This window comes from Papilio xuthus, unplaced genomic scaffold (assembly GCF_000836235.2).
Source record: "Papilio xuthus unplaced genomic scaffold, Pxut_1.1 DF828142.1, whole genome shotgun sequence".
In the NCBI taxonomy this organism is placed as follows: Eukaryota; Metazoa; Arthropoda; class Insecta; order Lepidoptera; family Papilionidae; genus Papilio; species Papilio xuthus.
In genome coordinates this window covers 1,144,509-1,169,638 of record NW_013530507.1, presented here as the reverse complement: position 1 = coordinate 1,169,638, position 25,130 = coordinate 1,144,509, and the positions used below count along the sequence as shown (strand labels likewise).

The 25,130-nt window shown below is 33.7% G+C and overlaps 2 protein-coding genes across 5 annotated transcripts in view; one reads left to right on the top strand and one right to left on the bottom strand.

The window, feature by feature from the left end:
• LOC106114290 (hemicentin-2) overlaps positions 1-25,130 on the bottom strand; it is a 220,266-nt gene that overhangs the window by 165,758 nt on the left and 29,378 nt on the right. The window contains exon 3 of the mRNA XM_013307429.1: positions 19,423-19,454. The gene's annotated coding sequence lies outside the window, so the exon portion shown is untranslated. The remainder of the gene's footprint in view (positions 1-19,422; positions 19,455-25,130) is intronic.
• LOC106114287 (synaptic vesicle glycoprotein 2A-like) lies at positions 796-12,055 on the top strand. 4 transcript variants are annotated; one of them, XM_013307422.1, is made up of 10 exons: positions 796-1,202; positions 2,090-2,320; positions 2,401-2,563; positions 5,034-5,215; positions 5,687-5,871; positions 7,524-7,705; positions 9,570-9,726; positions 10,161-10,435; positions 11,372-11,499; positions 11,892-12,055. In XM_013307422.1, exons 1-10 carry the CDS (start codon positions 1,166-1,168, stop codon positions 11,927-11,929), a joined length of 1,578 nt encoding a protein of 525 aa, XP_013162876.1. In that variant the 5' UTR covers positions 796-1,165; the 3' UTR covers positions 11,930-12,055. The 4 variants fall into 4 exon arrangements, with proteins under 4 accessions (XP_013162876.1, XP_013162878.1, XP_013162875.1 ...); XM_013307424.1 differs by having other exon boundaries at positions 1,768-2,320; XM_013307421.1 differs by lacking the exon at positions 796-1,202 and adding an exon at positions 1,370-1,701.

The window sequence follows — 25,130 nt, the reverse complement described above, 5'->3', positions numbered from 1 at the left end:
TTAGGGTCCCGGACCTCATAGGAAAAAAACGGTACCCTTATAGGATCACTTTGTTGTCCCTCCGTCTGTCTGTCAAGATCCTTTTTATATTCCTTACCTGTCTACAGTAAATGTCAATATTACATTGATTATGGTAAAAATAGTATACGAATAGTACTGCTTTTGATCGTTGTAATTTCCTAATTGTTAAAATCTATTTTAAAAGTTTCACTGCTACTATAAAATAATCAAGTCCATAAGGCATTCTAAATGCAGTTCCTCTGGCTCCTGGCTTTCGACAATCACTTGATATTTAGGATATTTTTACTTGTTTGCCACCATTCATATAAAGGTCAGACACATACATAGAGTTCACTGAGTTTGTTGCCTAAATATGTAGACGAAAAATATAGGCACGGTATAAATCTTGCCTTGCCTTTTGACAAAGTCTGCTTTCTGAATATATAAAATGGGCAGAAAATTGGTGTACCTAGATAATGGTACGATTTAGTCATCATACAAATAAATGAGAAATCACAAATGTATGAAAAATTATAGCCATTTCAGAATAAATGCGCTAATTAATTGCGGTGTACCCCAGGGTAATGTATTAGGACCAATGTTATTTTCGTATTCTGTGGAACCTTAACTAATAATTGTAAAATGTAAAGAAACAAACTCATGAAAAATATAATCTTGAAATAAACCAAAACTTATACTTACGTAAAAATGTAAAGTTTTATTATCTACCATTTTTTTTTTAAACTTGACAATTGGAAACCATGAAACAATATACAGAATACATATAATAGAATATTGTGTACGAATCTTTCAAAAAACAATTAATTAACCTTATGAAATATTTCTTAATATTTTGCAATAACCATAATAGCCAGAAATCTCTCGTACCTAACATTTACCTAAGGCTTACCTTTTGTCACGTATAACCAACTTAAAAGGAACTGCGCGCTGGAGATGTATTCTTGATTGATGTATTAAAACTGAATAGATAAAGAGTTTAACGTATATTTGTTGAAATATTGTTGTTTAATTTACTATACATTTAAAGATATACAACATGATCTCTATGAATCTTACTTGATAACATTTAGTAGCGGTTAGTTATTCTTATGTGATATTGTAAAGAAGAAGAAAAAATAATTTTTGATCCAGAAAGATAATAAAAATGACTGTAGTTAATATCAAAGAAGTAGACAATATTGGTAAGTAACATCTTCTTAGTATTTGTTTTGTTGTGTTGTATTCTGTGTGGTCGTGGTATTTCACCGGGCGAGCCGGGCCGATTCGTGTGAAGATGTTAAAGCGGGCTCTACCACTGTTAAAATTTATAATATTAGCAAGATTAGCAAGATATTCTAAATCAATGAATGAGTGTACTGTTTATCTCGAATTGTTTTGATTTAGCCAAATATGTGTGTCAGATATATTTTAGTGACTAAAGCTTCAAATAATTATTCAGGCGTGATTATTATTTCATAGCAAAATGTGTTTGAATTGAAATGTACTAAGAATAGAAGAGTATTTACGAGTTAATAAATTACATTTTATTATAGTTATATTTAATGGCCTTTTGTGTTTGCGATTTTCCTTATAAATGCAAACTAGTAGTATTATTGATTCATATAGTATCAGCACAATCAATAATTAGCACAAAATTATCATTTTATTTATCCATGTCAGATCAATCGAAAGCGTTTATAGGTAAAATTTTCCTAAACTGTATTTTTTAATAGGCAATATGTGACAAGTTAAACAATATTCCTGTAGATGTGATGACGAATCCATCGAGCGCTTGGTGGTGCAGGGGAAAGTTGAGGGCAACAGACCACAAGGAAGATCGCCTATGAGGTGAACCGACCAAATCAGAGCGGCTGTGAATGTCCCCCTGCACCAATGTACAAAACAGGCAGTGACTAGGGAGGAGTGGCGGCGCCTGGTAAAGCGGGTCACTGATACGTGATTACCACGACCAGTCTGACAAGACTGTAACGACGGAGAAGAGAAGAAGAAGAAACAATATTCCTGATCTGCACTTGTTTTTCCTTTTGTAAAATTTTAATGCTCGTTCTAATTTTAAAATTGGTTGCAGAAAATGATCATCAAGATTCCAATACAATAACATCGATGCAAGAAATTGATTTAGCTCTTAAAGAATGTGGTATAGGTTGGTTTCATGTGTTATTATTGACGTCGTCAATCATTGGATTGATAGCTGGAATACTGGTGACAAATACAACACCTTATATATTACCAATAGCAGAATGTGATTTAAACATGAGTTTGTTACAAAAGGGATTGTTAAACGCAATGCCATACATAGGTAAGTGTTTGATATTGTATTTTGTTCTTTAGCATTTTCATTAAATGTTTAAATTTATAATTTTTAAATGATAATTTTAGGCATGACACTAGTATCAATTTTGGTTGGTTTTCTGACTGATACCTTTGGACGGAAAATATTTCTGGTCTCCGGTTTTTGTGGGCTATTCCTCTTTACTGTTGTTGGTGGATCAAGTCAAAGCTATGAAGTTCTGGTTGTGGCGAAATTCTTCGAAGGAGTTTTGTAAGTTTACATTTATTGTTAAATTATAATTTTAATCTTAACATGACTTTCATAATTCTAGTTTTGTGTATGCCTAAAATGCCAGGCGGCAGGGGTTATATAAAATGAATTATTGCTAAAAGTGCTAGATCCGATAAACGATGTTTCGACTAAATTCAATGTGCAGACAAAATAGTTGTCATGTGTGTTATCAACTTACAACTATTTATGATGTACATTGTCATCTTATTTTGATTGTTTTGTTGTAAGAATCGTTTTCAATTGTTTTGTCATGACTGTACTTAAATTTTCCACTAGTTTATAAAATTATGGTATTCAGTATACATACTGCTTTCTTTTGGAGAATCCAAGTTTCGAGTTTAAATTTTAATAGCGGAAGAGGCCGCAACATCTATTGCAGAAATAGGCCGGCCCGGTGCATACCACCATCACGCAGAAGTCGTATTATTTGTTAATTAGGTTAGGTTAGTAGGCAACGCATCTGCAAGTGCGTATGTTTATTGGCAGTGATAACTGCTTCCCCAATACCCGAAATATATCAGAGAAAATTCCTTTGTTGAAGTATTTTTATTACACAATGTTGCAGCAAATAAATGTTAAATTTTCTTATATAATTACGTCAAGAACATGACAAACAATAATGGTTGTTTATCAATTTCCTCATCCATAAACAAAGTTTAGTAATTATGTAAATTTATTATCTTTTGTATTTGTATAAGGTTTCAAGTGTACTACGTATTATATTTGTAAATTACAATGTCATATAGATATATTTTAGACTAACGGTGGCCCACGTCTTCGTCCTTCGAATAAAATAGTCTCTGCTAGTAGTAGTTTCAAAGATTACTCAAAACAAACGCGGATTTGTTGACAGACAGATAAGAAATTTAAATTTTTATATACGTTAGAATAGAAACACCATGTTCGGATATCTTTTTTTAAATATCAACTCCAATTTTATTGATTGTTTTTTTATATCATAAGATGGCAAACGAGCGAGCGGTCACCTGAAATAGCTGATATAGCGAAGTGACCGTTGCCCATAGACATACGCAATTGCATATACGTTGCCTACCTTTAATCGACGGAGGAGAGGATGCACAGAAAAAAAATTATTCGTAATTGAGTCGTATATAAACATATTCGTTTGTGCATAGTAGCATTGTTTTTGTTCCAATTTACATCAACAAATTCTATATATCCCTACGGTATTGGATTATACAGGTCTAAAAATACAACAATGTGTGTCAACGGAATCAAAGGGATTAGCTCCGTTCCCTTCCAGTTTATCTCTTTATCCATTTATTGTGCAAATGTTTACGACGGTATACGGCTAATCAATAGGGACATGGAACACTTACACATGCAGAAGTACACACGAGACGCCAGCTAGACTGAAAATTGTACTATTATGTAGATTATCCTTGGTAATAAACTTTTACAATATAGGTAAATCCTACGCAGTACAATTGAAATACGATTTATCTAGGTGAATTCAATATTTAAATACTAGCAGTTGTCCGCGACTCCGTCCGCGCCGAGTAAATAAAAAAGTTATTGTCGTAGCTTATGTGTTCCAGACTATGTTCTACATGTGTGCCAAACTTCATAAAGTTCCATTGAGTCGTTCCGGAGATAATTTTAAACAAACATTCATCCATACATTCATCTAAACTTTTGCATTTATAATTAGTGAGATTTTTTTGCTCTTGTTGCGTCTTAAAGAAGAAACAAGACCAGCCATTTGTGATGTTGTTCTTTCCTTCAATTTTTTGAAGATGACAAGAATTGAAACTCAAAAGATTGACCCTTTTCAAGGTTAAAAGTTAACTAAATTGAAAACTCAATTATAAATCCTTAAAACGTTCAAAAATGTATTCACTAACCAAATACATTAAAAGCGATCTTTCACTAATAATATTCAAAACTGAGCCTACTATGCGATTAAAATTAACGCAGCGTTCAATCGGAAAGGATTAATGGAACCAAAGCTTTGTTTGCATTGAGTCCATGGGTTAATGCCTATCTGTGCAAATGCTCATAAGCTCTGCGCTCTCTGCAGTTGTAATTTTGTCGATCGAGCGACTAAATATTTAGTGGTACCTGGCAAGTATTTATATCTCGATTCCTGTATTTTAATACATATGTAACCTAACCTCTTTTTTTATAATAAAATATTAGCAGATTTTTTTGTAAGTTTACTAATATTTCTTTAACCATTCGAACTAAGCTCTAGGCTTGTGCTAGGATATGGTTTACGACAGTAGTCGAATGGCGGGATTCGAACCCTCGACTTCGTGGTCGGAAATCCGTACCCTTAACCAGTAGGCTATTGACGCTTTTTTAACTTTCTTTACTTTGAATTGTTAACGTATATATATTTTTTAATTTTATCTACATGAGTTAACGACAAATTAGAAATTGTACTCGTATCTTTAAGAGCAAAATTTTAACTGCTACTACTCTTCAGATTCGCAGTGTCGTTCGGTCCAAATTTAACGATGACTTCTGAGTTTTGCTACAAGGAGATTAGAGACCGGGTGATATTGTTCAGATCTTCGTTCAAAGCGGTCGCTCAGATTATTGTTGCCGCGATGTCTTGGGGCATACTCTCACATGATTGGAACTTAAGTTTATTTAATGGATTTTTAGGTAAGTAATTTTTTTTTAAAATAATATGTATTAGTCCCATTTAATTAATGTTATGCTATGAAAATTTATAGCAATGTAAATCTTCCTAATACCATACCGTGGAAGGCATTGGAGAAAGCCTATTTTCAGTAATGGGAAGACAGAGGCTGAGAACAATGATATATTTCTAAAGCTCCCTACACACTAAGGTATATTCATATTACTTTTCACGGTATGACAGTAACCGATAAGGATACTGTGTACCCGACTTTATTACCTCACGGGTTGTTACTACTTTATCTTAAAACAGATTGGTCTCGTAGTATTATATATTTTGAATTAAAGTAGCAAAACTTTTAAGAAATTTCCCTTACTACAATAATAACATAACTCACGCCCGTAACCTAGAGGGGTAGGCAGAGTTCACGAAACTTCTTTACTTACCACACACAGTTTACTTTGATAATTAAATCTATTTTTTTTATTTTACAGATCTTCATATTTGGAATATTTACATTTACTTTATGTCCATATGGTCATTAGTTTCATTCGTTTTATATCTCTTTTTACCTGAGAGTCCGAAATTTTATATAACCCAAAATAAATTCACAGAAGCAAAACATGTGATATTTAAAATATACACAATGAATACAGGAAAACCCGTTGAAACTTTTAAGGTAAGAAATTTAAGCTTTTCAACATATTTTGAATGAGGTTTATTTATTTTATCTTCTATTAATAAAACATGAGCCAAATAAACATTTACTTACACTTGTAATAAATATTAACAATGCCCGGGACTTCGTCCGCGTGTCTGTGACTTCAGGTCGTATTTTAATGTCTAAATATCGAACGTTAGTAATATTAAAAACTTCAGCTATTTAATCGAGCTTAAAATATATATAAATAGATATTTTGAAAAAAAAATGTATAAAAAACTGAAATATAAACGGCTAAACAATTATATTCGTCCGGTGGCGGCACCGACTAGTTTCGAGCCGATCGGGGGCCGTTCATCAGGGTGAGTAGGACTGATATTTTCGCGGACGCGGCCCGTCGCTCACTCAAAATGTATAAAATTACTAGCTGTCGCCCGCAACTCCGTCTGCGCGGGATTAAAAAATAGATAGAAATCGGTCTAACCGTTTCGGACCAGTATGGTAATTAACATTGTGACACGAGAATTTAATATCTTACTAAAATTATAAATGCTAATGTTTAGATGGACGGATTTTGTTGGAAGGTATCTCCATCAACCATACCAACCATCAACATATAGAACATAGTCTGAAAGAACACATAGGCTAATTATGTTTTTTTTAATTCCACGCGTACGGTTTCGCTAGCGATAGTTACTATACGATAAATCAAATAATTTAAATCGCAACTTTTGATATTCATATCACGATATCATTCTATCATATCTTTACCGTGATTGTAGATAGATTGTAATAGAGTTCACGATTGGAATTCTTGTCTTTTTCAATCTCTTTCCATTGGCAGCGTTTAATATATAAACCTCTTACATAATTCAGAGCACGACATCGCGTATCGTATTTAGAAGAACTTGCGACATAGAATACCACATTATTTATGTAACGTTGTCACAAAAGGCTTTGCGAAAGGTCAAATGAAGGGATATAGCAGAATATTCTTATAAGATTCTTTTATAGCCGATGCCATGATGTGACGCTTACTCTGATATTATGTTTTCCTGGTTATAGTAATGCATTTAGCTATAATATTTATAACAACGTATATTATTAATCTTACTCACGCACGATAAATTTACAAGGAAGAATGTAAAAAAAGTTAATCACTTGTCAAAACAAATTAAGCATCTAAAAGGCTATTAAATTTAGCTTTGTAACTAAAATAACAGAGCTGAATGCCTAACAATTTATCTTTTTAAACTTAGATGTTCAAATATTTTATAGCTCACTAGCTGACGCCCGCGACTCCACGGAATTAGAAAAAAGTAGGCTACTAGCGTCCTGGGTTCGAATCCCGCCATGTACCAATGTGTTTTTCGAATTCCGATTTACTTTCTAACGATAAAGGAAAACATCGTCATGCAACCAGCACATATCTGAGAAGAAATTCAGGGTAGATTCCGAGCCCGTCTCTGGGGACGTATAGTGAGCTGATGATGACCCTACTAGCCTATGTGTTCTTCCAGAGTATGTTCTACGTCTATGTCAAATTTCAACGAGTTCTATGGAGCCGTTTTGGAGTTACTTCCTAACAAAAATTCATCTGTACATTCGCATTTATAATATTAGTACGAAAAAATTTAATAATTCTGGACTAATAATTGTCATTTTAACAGTATTTTAATTTATGGAAGAATAAAGAAAACGATATTATAGACCAAGAGCCAAAGAGAAAAGTGAAGATAACTCTTAAACAACAATTGTTAGTTGGACTACACAACGTGAAGCCAATGTTTAAACCGCCATTGGTTAGCTATCTCGTTATAATATCTGGTATGAACTTCTTAAGCTTGGGTTTGTAAGTATTTTTAATCTATAATATTTGGTAAATCATACGAGTAAGCAACACTGTATACAACTTTTTAAGGATTTGTGAATGAACAGTGAAACATACCGTTAAAGTTAATATAGAGACGAAGAGCAAATTTTAATCAAAAATCAAAAAGAATTCTTTAAATATATGTATTATGGTCGAATTTCGAACGATGAGTACAATAGTATTTATTAAAGCCGCAAACTAAAATACACGAATTTCCCCTTAATTGTACCAAATTCATCGGTTTTACAATTAAGTCACCGCAATGTAGCATCATTATCGTCATAAATTCAAGATAGTTTATATTTCGTATACTTTATTATTTGACTAGCTGTCGCATGCGACTTCGTCCGCGCGGGATTGAAAAAAAAATCTTAATTAGTAGCCGATGTCTTCCATTCTACGTCCAATTTTAGCAAGATCCATGCAACTTTTCTGGAGATATCTTCAAAGAAACATCCATAACACAAACATTCGCGTTTATAATATTAAAATAAGTAAGATATTGTTATTTGTAAATGTAATATATTTCTCGTCATAAATTATATTAAAAACAAAAGGATGTTGATTATAATAACGTGCATTTAGATTAATTGATACACGTATACATAAAGATCTGATATTGTTAAAATTTGACTTCTTTATTTAGCATTGAAAAAATAAAATCGATAAAATTTTACTTATTGAAGCTATTTATTAAAATTATTCAGTAAATTACAGTAAATTAATACATCGATGTAACGTGACAATATAGATTGATGAAAATTTAAATGCAATTCTCGAAATCCTTTACATGAATTTTCGGTTTCAATGAATTCAAATTATACAACTCATTCAACGTAATACAATGTTACACGAATATTTAACAGAGCAAATTTTTACATTTAATTAAAAATATATTAACAACACAGACAAGCTTCCAGCAAAACTATACACAAACCGTTCCCGTGAACTTCTATCCACATGAAGTTCTATTTTTGCGTCACAGAATAACTTTGTTTTATTGTTTAGACTAGCTTTCGCCCGCGACTCCGTCCGCGCGGAATTAAAAAAACTTAGTAGCCTATGTGTTCTTCCAGACTTTGTTCTACATCTATGCCAAATTTCAGCGAGATCCGTTCAGCCGTTCTGGAAATATAACATAATACTTTTAAAGAAACCTCCACGCATCCATCTAAACATTCGCATTTATAATATTAGTAAGATGTAATATTGCATTAAACTTTCAATAGCTAATGTCAGATGTCAAAATTCATATGTTTCAATGCCAACGAAGGCCTTCGCTGTTGGCAAGGAAATACCGTTACCACGGCAACCATCTATGCTGCTATTAGCTAGCAATTTTTGTCCCTTTTTCGCAGATTATTTTTTTAATTTAAAGTACGCGTAGGCCACACCGCGCGCACGGCCCCTAAAAGATTTTAGTGTGCTTTGTATGATTTTACATAGCCCTGCGCCAATTATCGCGCCACCCACAACGAAAGCAAAATCCGTGTAATCCGTCCCGCGTGAGCCAATGGACGCGTACCTTTATTCACCTCCTAACTTTAACTAACTTCAAAAAGAAAGATATCAATTCGTCTGTATGTTCTTTTACGTGTATTACCGCGTAACTCCGTCTCCGGTGCTCCGATTTTAATTTTTTTTTTCGATCGAAAGAAAGGTTTTGCTTGCAGGTGGCTCCCATTTTTTTATTAATTTTTAAACTGACTAGAAGTTTAGTAGATTTTAAGTTTAATTTGAAAATGCATTATTCCAAAAAAAAAAAATTATGCTGTCATTGTTACGATCCTGTGTCACAAAGAAGTGTGTGTTTACAATTTATACGAGTATAAATCCTTTCCAGTTACAACATAATAAGGTTATGGTTCCCACAGCTGTCGACCATTGTCGAACATTACAGTAATTTCAATGGTGAAAATAATTTGTGTGATATATTGGATACGTATACACATAATTTGAATATGAAAGTAAATACAACATTATCTGAAGTTTGTGTACCGGTAAGTAAATAAATTCTTTATCTGTCAACAGCATTTGCGAAATTGCATTCGTACATAATGTATAATTATATACCAACTGGTTTTCAATTCAGAGAGAGCTTACCATTTTCTAATAGAAGTAATCTAGCTATATTATTTAAAAAGTAGTAGCTGATGCACATCGCCCGAATCTGTCTGTTTGAAATATTAAAAAAAACATAATTAATAGCCTATGTGTTCTTCCAGACTATGTCCTATATGCAGGCCAAATTTCAACGAGATCCATTTAGCCGTTCATATATAATATTAGTAAGAAATAAGATGAGTTACGAATAAGCATTCAGAGAAAATTTTTTACGTTTCTGTTTGTTCCCTACTCTACACAGAGCAAAGAGATTTCATTACGAAAATAAGGACTTGAGCGAAAAATTTAATTCATTTGTTTTTGATTTCAGACACGCAGTGGTGATGAAACTTACATCAACAGTATGATTTTAGGCTGCGTTTGCATTATACCGTTTGCATTAAGTGGTATTCTAGTGAACAAAGTCGGTAAGAAGAATTTATTCATAGCTGGCGGTTTTATATGCGTTGGTGTTACTTTGGGTATAAGATGGGCGAACTCGAAATTTTCTGTGGTCGCATTATTCTCCGTAGATGTCGCTGTATTACAAACCTTGACAGGTTTATTCCAAGCTTCGACAGTTGAACTATTTCCGACAAGCATGAGGTAAGATTATGTTAATTATGTTTTTAAATTATTTTATTTATGTATTACATGAAAAAGTATGTTTAGTTCAACTATATTCTACTATACAGGTAGACGTACGAAATTCTTTACTAATCCTAATTTAGTTTAAGATTTTGTGGGAACGTACAGGAAGGAGAAGTATACTCTTTTTATGCGTCTCCTCCTCTTACGAATAAAGGTCGGCAACGCATCTGTACTTACGGTTGTCTATGGGCAGTGGTCGCTTGCTACCTTCCTACTTGCAAAATATTGTTCTAAAATCTTATTTGGTGATTAAGTAATCTGCTATTACTTCTTAAACTTTTTAAGATTATTACGATCATAGTATTTTTTTTTCTAAAAATGCTGGAGAATTATCTTGACCTTTATTCGTACGGATGAAACCCATTTAAGCTATGGAGAGAATCTAATATTAGAAACTTTATTTCTGCTTCGTACGTCAACATAAAAGTTCTCCTGACATATAAAATATTTGTTTTTCATTAAAACCTGTTCTCAAAGAACGACAGACTTTTTAAACGAGTATAAATATTTAAGATATCACTAGGCTTGTCTTTTTTTAAAGTTTCGTCCGTACTTAAATCAGGGAAACTCCGAGCTAAGTAAATTAATTTGTACTTTCTTTCCTTATACATTTTTCATTCCTAATCTTTTGTGTTTATCTATTTTTTCTTTTATAAAGTGGCAAGCGTGTAAGCGGCCACCTAAATTCTCCTAAATAGTGATCCGATCGCCGTTACACATCCGCATTTGAAGACGCGTTGTCTACTTTAATCGTCTTACAAGAGGACGCACAGGAAGAGAATATTTCTCCTTCCTATGGGTTCACTCCATCTTCAAATCTACTTCTTCTTGTCTTTTCTTTTAGCTCTGTTTTGACTAGTAATTATAGGGATGACGATATATTTTTCACAGAACTCTTGCGATCGCCGTGATTATGACTTTGGGACGTATTGGCACTCTGGTTGGCAATGTGGCATTCCCTATACTACTTAACCTGGGCTGCAGTGTACCGTTCTACTCTCTAACTTCTGTAATGATATGTAAGCAGTTCAACTTATATAAGCCGTTTGTACGAGTGCGTTGGTGGCTCAGTGGTCAAGCACTTGACTTGCAATCTGCATGTCCTGGGTTCGAATCCCGCCATGTACCAATGTGTTTTTCGATTTCCGATTTACATATGTACATTTATCCGACGTTCTTACGGTGAAGGAAAACATCGTGTTGCAACCTGCACATATCTGAGAAGTAATTCAAAGATATGTGTGAAGTCAACCAAGCCGCACTTGGCCAGCGTGTTTGACTAAGGCCTAATCACCCTTAACTTAGGGTAGGCTACGATTCCCTCGGTGGGGACGTATAGTGAGCTGATGATGAAGCCGTTTGTACAAATCTAAATAGAATTTTTAACTGTTACCAATCTTATTCTTTCCAGGTGTAACAGTAATGGCTCTGCTTCTTCCGAAATCATGAGAAGTTATCATCTTCACAACTTCTTTTTAATATTATATAGCGGCAAAAAAGCCACATGACTTCAAATCGAAATGTCAAAACGAAGCAACTGCTGCGTAATTTGTTATTGCTCAATTGTAAATTGAAATTAAATGACATAATTTTTATTCTTTCTTTATTTTTAAATTAATTTTATTAATGAATGATTGAAATCCAAAAATAATTACTACATACAATGGATAAATTTCTTTAGTATTGATAAGAATTGGTATTAATATTTATTCCTTTCGATACCCGGGAATGTTTGACAGACGGCATTAGGGGCCGAGTTAAAGGAATCTCTGGTGTTGACATCGACCGGTACAAGCTCCTTACATTGAAAAGGGTTAACGCTTACGGATGTTTGTTATCAGTTTGCACGTATTGTGTTTGATATATTTCAACAAATTGTAAATATAAGATTTAAATCTGCAATGTTATTAATATTATAAATTCAAATGTTTGGAAAGATGTATGTTTGTTTGAGGATCCGGAACGGCTCAAAGGATCTCGCTGAAATTTGGCATAGATGTACAAGAACATAGCCTAGAAGAACACATAGGCTACTTATTATTTTTTTAGATCCGCGAGTACGAAATAGCAGGTGACTAAAGTTTCTAAAATAAAATGAAACGAAATGAAATTAAATGAAACGAAATGAAATAACAGATAATAGAATATAATAGTGTATTACAGCTACATCAATGGGATCTAAAGGGTAAAATGATGGGTTGTATATGCGAGTCAATACTTAAACCTCTACCTAGTAAGGTAGCTCTTAAAATGTTGCATAACTCTTAGTATTATAAATGATATTAAAAAGAGTAAAACAAATGTTTTTAATGTTTATTTTTCAAAGTATAATAGAGGAAGGAAAATGAAGGAAATACCTATAAATCAGTAAACTTTTGTTACATTTTAATGAAAGTTATACGCTGGCTATTGTCCTACGCGTAATTACATTTTTAATGACTGAATTCATTAGGCTATCAGCCATTTAATCTATTTTAATTATTAACCCTACTATTGTTTTAATTTAAATTATGTTATACTCTTAATTATTAGAATTTAAAATCAACTCTTACCAAATACAGAACTTCGGTGGCTCAGTGCTTAAAGCACTTGAATTTTAATCTGTAGATCTTGGCTTCGAATCCCGCCATGTCACAATGTGTTTTTCGATTTACATATGTACATTTATCCGACGTTCTTACGATGAAGGAAAACATCGTGATGAATATTTGAGGATTGCCTCAAATATTCAACGATATGTGTTATGTCAATCAACCAGCCAGCGTGGTTGACTAAGGCCTAGTCTCCGCAGACTTAGGGCTCCGAGTCTCCTAGGAGCCTCTCGATAGTCCTAAGTGGGGACGTATAGTGTTGATAATGACAATCAACTATTAAAATTATTCAAAGAAATAATATTAATATCCTACTAGTGATGTAAAATATAAAATACTACCGTTCTCCTTAATATTACCAAGATAGTGTTAGAAAAGGTCAGATTTTAATATCTATTAGACTATTAAACCTTCTATCGAGGTTGGTAAGACTAGAAATAATATTTCAGATCTCCAATAACGTTCTTCGTTACACCACACAGAGACATGTGTACTACATTGAGATATTGTGCAACCGCTGACCTATTTTTTCTCCCAAGTACGCTTGGCACTAAATAAAGTCGCTGTAGTGGTTTCGGTGTTTTTTTTGTTTTATCTTTAAAAGAAGCTTTAAAATATGCAATGCTTCCAATTTTGCATAAAATTAATCGCTTAATTTGAACACGTAGCCAAATTAGTCTAGGCTGCTAAAAGGGAATAAAAGCTTGAGAGTTAACTCGACGGTTTCTTTTAAATTTTACTTAGCTTTTAGAAGAAACTTAGACGACAGAATCTTCAGTAAAATAATTGAATCCATCTTACTCCTTACTAACATTATAAAAGAAAGTGTTTGGATGTATGAATGTTTGTTTGAAGGTATCTCCAAAACGGCTGCATTGAACTCATTGAAATTTGATATACTCGTAGATGTAAAACATAGTCTGGACGAACAAAAATTTGTTAACTTTTTTTTTCCGCACGCACGTAGTCGCGGTCGACAGCTACTCATTTAATAAGGCATTTGTCACACCTTTTAACTTTTCAGTTACTTAAGCACTAATCTGAAAAATAATTATGTCAGAGTTAGGGATTTTTAGAGAAACAATTATCCAGCACCTAAGATGGATCCAGTAAAAATAATTGCAAGGATAAAGAAAGTATAGAAGTGGAATTTATTTTCAAGTTCTAAGCGCCAAGATAGGTATTGTTCTAATGCGTTGAAGTGAACGAGACTGATGATCGGCCATTGTTTTTTGGATTTTATTATTCCTCAGGAAAGTTTCTCGTTATTGTTCCAAATGTACGAGTAAGGAAGTGGAACATTTTTTGCTCGACCGTCATTATGTTTGTTTGGCTTTATTTGTTTGTTTACAAAATGGATTATCATCGTGATTATAACAATCGTCAGTCTTAATAGTCCACTGTTAACCTTTTCCACCATAGCTTTTACACGAATATTAGTAAAAACTAATGTGAACTGACACATAGTATCGATAATAAAGGCCTAATTTTTTTATCAAAGAAAAGGGGGTAAACGAGCTGCGGGAACACCGAGGTGTTCAACAACGCCCATGAACATTAGCAATACCAGAGGAACCGCAGATGCGTTGCCGGCCTTTGAGGTGGTGATACGCTCGCATCTTGAAGGATCCTAAGTCGTAGCGGTTTGGTAAGACCGCCGATAATTAATTTTAGTCTCTTTTCTCTTCCTTTCCATGAAAAGAAAGTGTTTGTAACGTAGAGCATAGGGAAGGGAAAAATTATATTTCTTTACATCTTATCCTCCGTCGACTAAAGATAGGCATCGCATTTACAATTGCGAAAACCTACAGGCAAACGTAGCTTCTCTTTTTCGGCGAATTAAAATAGCCGCTTGTTCGATTGACACCTAATACTATAAAAAAGGGACTCAAATTTCATCGAGATCCGTTCAGCCGTTCTGGAGATAACTTCAAACAAACATCCATCCATCAAAACATACGCATTTATAATATTAGTATGATTAAATTTCACTTGTTTAAATTATAATAAGGTGTTACAATTACGATATCAGAATACATAGCAAAAGAAAAAGGGTACGATTTATGTTACGTATTAAAAATGCAAATCAGACCGTTATAAGTATTCCCTGTTAAAATTATTTAATTAATTCAAATATAATTATAACGCCCAATCTGAATACTAAATGAATAATTGATGCTTCAGAATACGTGTACATATTTCTTAATTTTAAATACACTTTTTCATACACTCAGTTGTAAAAGAAATAAAATTAAATATCACGCGCTGTGTAAAACAAACTGATCGATACAATGAGGTGGTTAAAAAAGTATAGCAAATGTGTAAATTTATTTTCACAAAGAAAAGTTTATTTAAATTAAAGAAGCACTAAAAAGACAATTAGCCATAAAATGTTTTTATTTTAAATATTTGCAGATTTTTGTTAATTGATATATAGGGGGACGTCTACTGCTGCTCTGACCTGGTCTGTCTATTTCATATGGGATCTACCTCGTGCCTTAGTGCCTTCCATTTTTCCCTGGACTAATTGTCCAATACATCATTACTGCGTCTACGTATGTCACCCAAGTGGGTGAAAGTACGAGGATGGATAATTGAAGAAAGGCTAAGGAATTCTTAAGGAATACAGTATAGATGAATAGATAAAGCAATGCTTAGGTACACAGCTTATGTATTAATTTACCTGTTTGTATGTATATAGAGAGCTTACAGAAAGGTTAATAATTCAAGGCGCATTATGTCATACAATAACCCTTTGTGAATTAATCCGAATAACGATGGAACGGACTTATCGCCTATCAAAGCAACTAACTCCGATATCAAATTAATATATAAATAAAAATAGCTATAAGTAGGAAATGAAGCTATTTTCGTACTTCTATTGGATATTTTCAGTTGTCGTATCCATTCTTATATTTTATTTATAGTAAGGGAAAAACGAATTACGAATTATTACATATTATTCAGGAACAGATGAAAGGGAAAAGAACTCCAGGAACATCTCGGTTGAAAAATCTTTGCCTATTACGGCGTGACTTATGTAGAGTTCAATTTGCTATGATGATGGCCGATCTTCTTTATGAAAATGGCACCTAAAGAAGAAGGTAAAAACAGCTTCTCAGTCCCATGATTCATTTATGAATTTCTTGATTACATTTAAAACAAACACTATTTAAAATAGAAAATTAACTATAGAATTTTTTTGCTACAAAACAATGTCGTATGTTATGTTATTTATTATATATAAATACAATTACCAAGTACATATTTAACCAAAAGATTGAAAACAATAATGTCCGTAAGAGTGAGTTTGAATGGTTTCAAGTTTCCAAACTAAGGAAACTTCATTTCAATTAGGAAAACAATTCCGCAATTTGTTTGTTACGGAAACTTTCTAAAGGAATCTTCCCCAAATTCGTCGCTTAGCAAACAAAACAATCGATTCGTTTAAGAGTTAATAACCGGATGTAATGTATCTCTGTCCTCTTTTAATTAGTATGTCTCTTTCCCACTCGTTACTATAGAACATAGTTCACTTAATTTAATTTGTATGTAGTTAGCTTTTGATCATTAAACTGCAACTTCTAGTTCAGTAAGGGAGCCTCTTAGTATAGATTGCATATATAGGATGTCCCAAATGGTTACGTACATAGGAAGGGGGATGATAGGGGTGGTCACAAGGGTCACCAGAAGAATAAAATAAAAATTCCCCTCTGGGTATAAAAAAATAAATAGCATTTTTTAAAAACTTAAAAAATTTACACCTTCTTTCAGAGGGGAATTTTTATTTAATTTTCCCCCATCTCCCTTCCTATGTACGTAACCTTTTGGGACATCCTGTATATATAATAGTGTAAATATGTACTATTATACAGGTATGACCATGTATCACTAGCTGTCACCCTTAACTCCGTCCACGCGGAAATAAAAAACTGAGTAGCCTATATGTTCTTCCAGATGATGTTCTACATCTATGCCAAATTTCAGCGAGATCCATGCAGCCGTTCTGGATATACCTTCTTACAAACATTCACCCATCTAAGCATTCGCATTTATTATATTAGTAAGATGTCACAAAGATGTGATATTGTAGGATTTCATATATTACTATGTGTACAGATATGTTTCAATATAACGCAATATTCGAATACAATATAATCATCATCATCAGCTCACTATACGTCCCCACCGAGGGGCTCGGAGCCTACCCTAAGTTAAGGGTGACTAGGCCATAGTCAACCACGCTGGCCAAGTGCGGGTTGGTTTACTTCACACATATCTTTGAATTTCTTCACGGATATGTGCAGGTTGCATCACGATGTTTTCCTTCACCGTAAGAACGTCGGATAAATGTACATATGTAAATCGAAAAACACATTGGTACATGGCGGGATTCGAACCCAGGACCTGCAGATTACAAGTCAAGTGCTGAAACCACTGAGCCACCGACGCTCTCAATACAATACAATATAAATTATCATGATAAAGTAATGGAAAATAATGAAACAGCTAACAATGGCCGGTCAGCGCGTGAAGATTGAGAATTGAATCGGAAAATCCCTAGAGGATATGCTTGATCGATGACTTTAATAATAAACTCACACTTCGCCTTAAAAGCTTACCCACACTACTACGCAATACATATTACTTATACACACTATTACAACCAATGACGTCATAACAGCGATATCGTGCAGTATTCCAAAAAGGTCCTAATATTATTAATGCGAATATTTGAACGGGTGGATGAATGTTTGTTAGAAGGTATCTCCTGAACAGCTATATAGATCTCATGGAAATTTAACATAGATGTAGATCATAGCATGGAAGAACACTTGGGCTACTAATTTACTTTTTAATTCTTCGCGGACGGAATCGCGGGCGACAGTCAAGGAATAAAATAGTGACAATATTATTAATGTTATGTCTCTTTCTTTCACTGTATAGACAAGGATGGAAGATGTGACTGGGCGTATGTCAGATGTTTCGAGATGTTATCGTGAATGATTTGTAATTAGGAAGAATATACCCTTTTTTTCAAGGAAAATAAGAAAAATAGATTTAAATTATTTCAACTTTCGTGAGACATTATGATAAACTTATAAAAAAACGGCTAAACAATCACGTATATTCGTCCGGTGGCGGCACCAATTAGTTTCGAGCCCATCGGGAGCCCTTCTTCAGGGTGAGTGGGCCCCCGATGAGTGGGTGAGAGGGCCCCCGATAGACTCGTAACTAGTCGGTGCCGCCACCGGACGAATATACGTAAGTGTTTAGCCGTTTTTTATAAGTAAATCGATTTAAATTTGATAATGAGAAAAAAATGTTTAAATTTCCTACTCTAAAATGGGAAAAAATAGTAATTGAAAAGCACCATTTCCAACATGTTGTTGATATATTTTTCTTTCGTTTTCCCTCAGACGTTAGTAAAACATTGTCGAGCGCTGGCCCAGTTTGTTTTTTTCAAGCGCTCCCGTTACTAAGTAAACTCGGTTTCAAATGTTTTTAGTATCATTTACTAGGAGCAAATAACAATCTGAAATCGCTGCGCCGTAACTTTTTGTACACTAGGTAACTAAACTTACGAATCTATTTCAGGAACCTTCGATATAATATTTACATAATCATCATATCATCATCATCATCAGCTATACGTCCCCACCGAGGGGCTCGAGCCTACCCTAAGTTATGGGTGATTAGGCAAAAGTCAACGACGCTGGCCAAGTGCGGGTTGACTTCAAACATATCTCTGAATTTCTTGTTAGATATGTGCAGGTTGCATCACGATGTTTTCCTTCACCGTAAGAACATAGGATAAATGTACATAAGGAAATCTAAAAACACATTGGTACATGGCGGGATTCGAACCGAGGACCTGCAGATTGCAAATCAAGTTGACCCCTGAACCACCGACGATTTGTATAAAGTCCCTTATAAATAAGTCAATTGAGAAGACATTTCATTCACAGAATAGACAATGTAAGTATAAAATACTGACAATTTGAATCATGTCACCTCTTATCAGAAGGGCGTAGTACGTATAGTATTTGTTAGTGTACTTTACGCCCGGAAGGGGCGCTGCACAAATTTTATTACAAATGATGTCGATGATATTGCGAAAACGTTCTCACAAATATTCGTGCCCTCTGGTGAAATATTACATTTGTCAGCTTATAATCTAATGACTTTAGAAGCTGACGGATTGTAAACTGAATTTATTAAACATTTAACGTGAAATAAGACTTTATAAGCTATTATGATAAAAATCCGTTAAATAATAAAGAATAAAAAAAAAAATGATATTTTTAGAAGATTTTGCTGCATTGGATAATTTTAAAATATATAACATACCTTTACTTTTTTTCCTTCCTCTGAGAAGAAACCTGTAACAAGACAAATTAAAATATTCATATTGCATAGTTATTGAATTAGATTTTATCTACTAATATTATAAATGCGAATGATTAGATGGATGGATATTTGTTTGAAAATATCTCTAGAAAGTATGCATTTATCTTGCTGATATTTGGCATAGACGTAGAACACAGTCTGGAAAAACACATAAACTACTAATTAAGCATTAATAGAGCGCGGACGGAGTCACAGGCGACGGCTAGTTACATAATAATTATATTTTTTCCATAGAAAACGATAAAACTTGAAAAGGTGTAAGGAACGGAAAGCGTACTTTAGTAAAACAACTGTAGGAAGCATTAAGAGGTTTGCAAATACTCTTAAGAAAATACTTACAAGTACTACTAAGTGCTTTAACTACAGATTTCCTTTTAACCTGCTTAATAACAAATACTTTAGTATATTGAATACAACACAAAGTATATATGAACATATCTGACTGGACTAAAAAGAGAAACTTAAATAAAATCTTTTGATAAATGATTCATAATTTTATTCTGCTAAAATTACACACAGAAGATAGACGTGAAGTGGAAGCAATTCCGCGTTTCGTCTGATGAGTGTGCGTCCCGGAGGCCTACTTAAGTTTCCCTTCCCACCCTTTTTCTTATAAGAAATGGGAAGTGGAAGTAAACTTTCCGGATGAGAGTTTGTAAGGGAAGGGAAAATATTTTCTTTCTGTGCATCCTCTCCTCCGTCGATTAAAGGTAGGCAACGCATATGCAATTGCGTATGTCTATGGGCATCGGTCACTTCGCTATATCAGCGATTTCAGGTGGCCGCTCGCTCGTTTGCCTCCTTATGATATATTATAAAAATATATATAAAGAAGTTGTCACTGTAAAACTAAACTTTATGTTCTATAGGTATGTCAAATTCCATCGAAATAAGTTCAGCCGTTCTGAAGATACCTTCAAACAAATATCCATCCGTCCATCTAATCTAAACATTCGCATTTATAATATTAGTAAGATGCGAATGTTTGGATGTATGGATGTTTGTTAGAAGTAAATCCAAAAAGGCTGCATGGATTTCACTTAAATTTGGTTTGGATATAGTACATGGTGTGCAAGGACATATAGCTTACTATTTTTTTTTAAATCCCGCGCAAATGGAATCGCGGGCTACAACTAGTGTTCCAATAACCAAAACGTCCCTTTCAAAATACATAGGTACGCATAAATATTGTTCTTCCAAGCGGCCATACTGAGTTTGCATAAATTACGAAATGTTATGTCCCAAGCGATACGCCTGCGACCAAAATAATTTACATTTTCATTTAATTAGGAATGACAAATGATAGGTCCGCAGTGGTAACGCTTACTAAGGGAACGTTTTGTTGGAAAAGTTGTTTTAATTACGTATTCGATGTTAAACTAATGTTACATTTTTGTGGCTGGATATATAAATATTTGTTTTTGAATTAAGGTTTTATTACTATTGTCGGAGAATTAAAGGAGAATCATATATATAGACATGGATGTTCGATGGGTTTGAGTGCTATTAATCTTACTATATTACTAATATTATAAATCCAAATGTTTGGATGGATGGTTGTTAAAAGGTATCTCCAAATCAACGCAACGTAGGCCGGCAACGCATCTGCGGTTCCTCTGGTATTGCTGATGTCCATGGGCGTCATTGAACACCTCGGTGTTCCCGCTGCTCGTTTGTCCCCAGTTCTTATAAAAAAAATGCAGCTGCATGCATCTCACTGAAATTTGGGATATTTGTAGTACATAGCCTGGAAGAGCAAATGATCTACTAATTAAGTTTTTTTTTTAATTCCGCGCGGATCTCTGACAACTGCCAGTAATAAATTAAATTTAAAAAGGAATATAATTTTTTTTAAATTTATATTCGAACATCTATTTCACAACGACGTCATTAATGAAATATTTCACGTATGTTTTATCTTGAAATAGGCTCATCCAAACATCGACGTAATCCTACCAAATTACGTTGTCCTCATGAGCCTAAGCTGACGCATGACTTGATTATAAAGCTCATCGATCAGTCGCTTATCCTTCAGGCCTTTCCGGTTAATATGCCGCTTTTACGTACCCCTTGTATCCGTGTTATATGATAATAAAAATATCACTTATATTTTTAAGAATTTATACATAAAATAGAATTCTTTTACTATTCCGAGTAAGTTGGGAAAATGTATAAAAATTTTAACATGACATTTCAAAAGTCTTACATCTCAAAATCATTCGATGTAAGTCAAAAGTATTATAAATGTACATTTCAATGTCCATTTTATAAAGAAGACATTCGCTACAACGGGCCGTTATAAATTGAATAATGCTTCAAAGAATCCAATTTTGGTACTGTCAAAGAAACCGTTGTTCCTTTTTCCGCTGCATCTGTTGCCACAAAGACTTCAATGTTATGCGATTGTAAAGAAACTCAATATGTGTGATGTAATGATATTTTTTTATTATTAGCAGATTTTTTGGAAAATTTACTAATATTTCTTTTACCATTCCAACTAAGCTCTAGTCTTGTGCTAGGATATGGTTTGCGACAATAGTCGAATGACGGGATTCGAACCCCCGACCTCGTGATTGGAAATCCGTACCCGCTATTGAAGCGTAAATATTGTATAAATAATATTGTTATAATTTACTAGCTCTAGCCCGCGACTCCGTCCATGCGGAAAGAAAAAAAACTTAGTAGCCTATGTGTTCTTATGGTCTTCGTCTATGACAAATTTCATCGAGATCCGTTGAGTCGTTTTGGAGATATCTTCTATCTATATAAACATTCGCACTTATATTTTTTTTTGTATCATGAGGTGGCAAACGAGCGAGCGGTCACCTGAAATAGCGAAGTGACATTTGCCCATAGTCATACACAATGCCATATGCGTTGCCTACCTTTAATCGACGGAGGAGAGGATGCACAGAAAGAAAATATTTTTCCTTACCATACATCCTCTCATCCGGAAAGTCCACTTCATTTTGGATCACATGACGGTATCAGATAAAACAAGCTTTAAAAATCTTCCAAGATTTGACAAATAAATAGCCATAAAGTAAAGCAATATTTATTTACAAATCTTAAGCCGTTTCACCTAGTTCCCTGAAATGTCTACTTGAATAGTTCCACAAACTTCCCGCGCCTTCGTAAGAAAAATAACCTACAAATAAATAAAACATGAAATGTGACATTCATTTATCACTTAGCTACGGAATGAAGGTAAAAAAGTTTGCACAAATCCTTGTTCTCATGTATCACAATAAATACCAAATGCGATGTAATATACTAAAAATATCTCGAAAGTGTTCGTTTGTCACCGTTGAATTGTAAATATCGCCTGTTAATAATTATGTTAACGAATTATTGACACATCGTAATTAATTTTTAAATTAACTATCGTATTTTACTTCACAATTTTTACCAACTATAGGTATATAATTGTATCCTAACCTTAAATTCAATATAAAAACATTATAAAAAAATCATAAAGCATTTGTAACAAGTTTTAGTCAAGTTTTGATATAGTACTTAGTAACATAAATTAATAAACTTCACAATCTGACTGTGACATATGAATATTTTTAATAACTTTAGTTGTGTTATTAAAAACTGTGATCTTGAATATTAAAGATATGTTTTTAAAGAATAATAAAATAACTCATTTTTACTAATAGATAGTGGTTTGTTTTCATTCTTGAAAAAGCTTTTTGCATCGTGTGCCAAGGTCACTCAACGTCTGTCATGACACGAGAATTTATATGAAAATGAAAATCTTTTCATAGCGCATTCTTTGACAATAAAACAATAGCGTGAACATTTTAGCACGATCATTTAGAATCTCGTCAACGAAAGTCTCGCGTCACTTTGATGCGAACACAAAGCTAAAAACAATGCGAAACTCGAAACCCTTTAATGTACGGCTATTAAAAGTCGCGTCGTCGCCATGTCTTTATTTTATCTGCAAAAGTTTTGTATGAATGTGCTACGTGTTAAAGATTTTCTTAATGATCACGTACTTCAATTGTTTTCCGGCATAATTCCATATTTCAATTAGCTACATATTTCTCAGAATTTGAGATTCTATGTATTTTTAAACGCAAAAAGAACTATTCTCAAATATCTGCAATAATTAACCATTTTACTAATATTATAAATGCGAATGTTTGGATGGATGAATGTTTGTTTGAAGATATGTCAAGAACGGCTGAACGGATCTAGCTAAAATTTGGCATAGATGTAGAGCATAGTCTGGAAGTACACATAGTAAACTAATAACATTTCTGTAGTAGTCGGAGTCGCGGGCGACAGCTAGTTTAAACTTGTGTTAGTATCGCGACAATAATCCAATAACGGGAATCGAATCCACAACTCCAAGGTTGCTAGTCCTTACTCATAAGCCATTATACCTCATCCATCTATAGGCTTTTGGTTCTACTATAAGACATCCAAGAGATGCGACAAAATATGAATAATTATTTATTAAAACTGTGTCTGTAGAAAATACGAAAATCAAAGTTATGTTGTGTTAAAAATGTTAGACAGTAAATAACACGAACACAAACTTCGTTTACTTCATTAGTCGGCGACAGTGAGGTCTGTCACATCTGTTTACTCAGAGAAAAACCAAGTAGAGTTAGGATAAATGTCAGAGAAATTGCTTTCGCGACATAAGAGTGGGGAATTCTTAAGGAAAATCTTTCGTCAGCCCACTGAAATGTCAGGTCGAGTAGTCCGAATCAGTTCTTATGTTTGAATAAGAAAAACGACCTAGAAATAAATATTACATGAGATGGGACACTCATTTTTCACTTAGCCGTGAGTTGTGAGCAATATTATACAGGGGGAGAGAAGTTTCCGACTATGCCAAGTTTATTGAAAAAACTTTGATCTTCGTATGTCACCCAAATGAAAAGTTATGTATCGAATATTGTAAGAAAGAAATATTTATTTAGTTGTAACAAGTAAATATAAAATTATGTAATACTAATAATTTCGAGAAGAAACTACGTTTCAACTATAAATAATTTTCCGATAGAATCCGTTTTCAAATGACTATAATTCTCTAATCAAAGTCTGCACTTTATAACCATTCAAATTGTATCAACTCTATGAAATTCTAACGTGAAAAAATCGAGTTTCGTAATTAAAAACAAACATACAGTGCAAACGAAAACGTGGCGATTCAATTCGCGTTAATTTATGCACTTCTGTTGTTTGTTCGCTCTCTTCGGTTGCGGTATTGAAGTGTTTGGGCAAATATCATCCCAGTGAAATACAATTCTCTCTAAGACCAACACGCGAGGGATGCGACGGAATACGTTTGATGAGTTTTGTGAGCTATTACCCTGTTTATTATTTGCCCTAGTAACCGTTCCTGTCATTTTCTTTGACAAAAGAGAGATAGCAATATGTTATAAACAGAGATTTGTGAGAATGTGTGTCTAACGAACAAAAAAAAAACTTTTATTCATGAACTCCCACGTGCATAATATGAATGGGAAAAAAGCAGGTTATATAAATAAAAACATTCTTTGTACGATGACATTTGCAATTAAAACAAGTCTAGTCACACGTTTGACTTTAAGTTTTGCAACAGCGAACTTCAAAAACCGGGTCAATGTCAAACGGATTACGTCAAAGCGAGCTTTAATTAATTAAAG

Excerpts from the sequence above, each read along its gene's own strand:
- LOC106114287 (XM_013307421.1), top strand. The coding sequence starts at position 1,563 with ATGGCCTTTTGTGTTTGCGATTTTCCTTATAAATGCAAACTAGTAGTA. Across the intron at positions 10,436-11,371 it reads CTATTTCCGACAAGCATGAG|AACTCTTGCGATCGCCGTGA; the intron begins GTAAGATTATGT and ends TATTTTTCACAG. Across the intron at positions 11,500-11,891 it reads TCTAACTTCTGTAATGATAT|GTGTAACAGTAATGGCTCTG; the intron begins GTAAGCAGTTCA and ends TATTCTTTCCAG.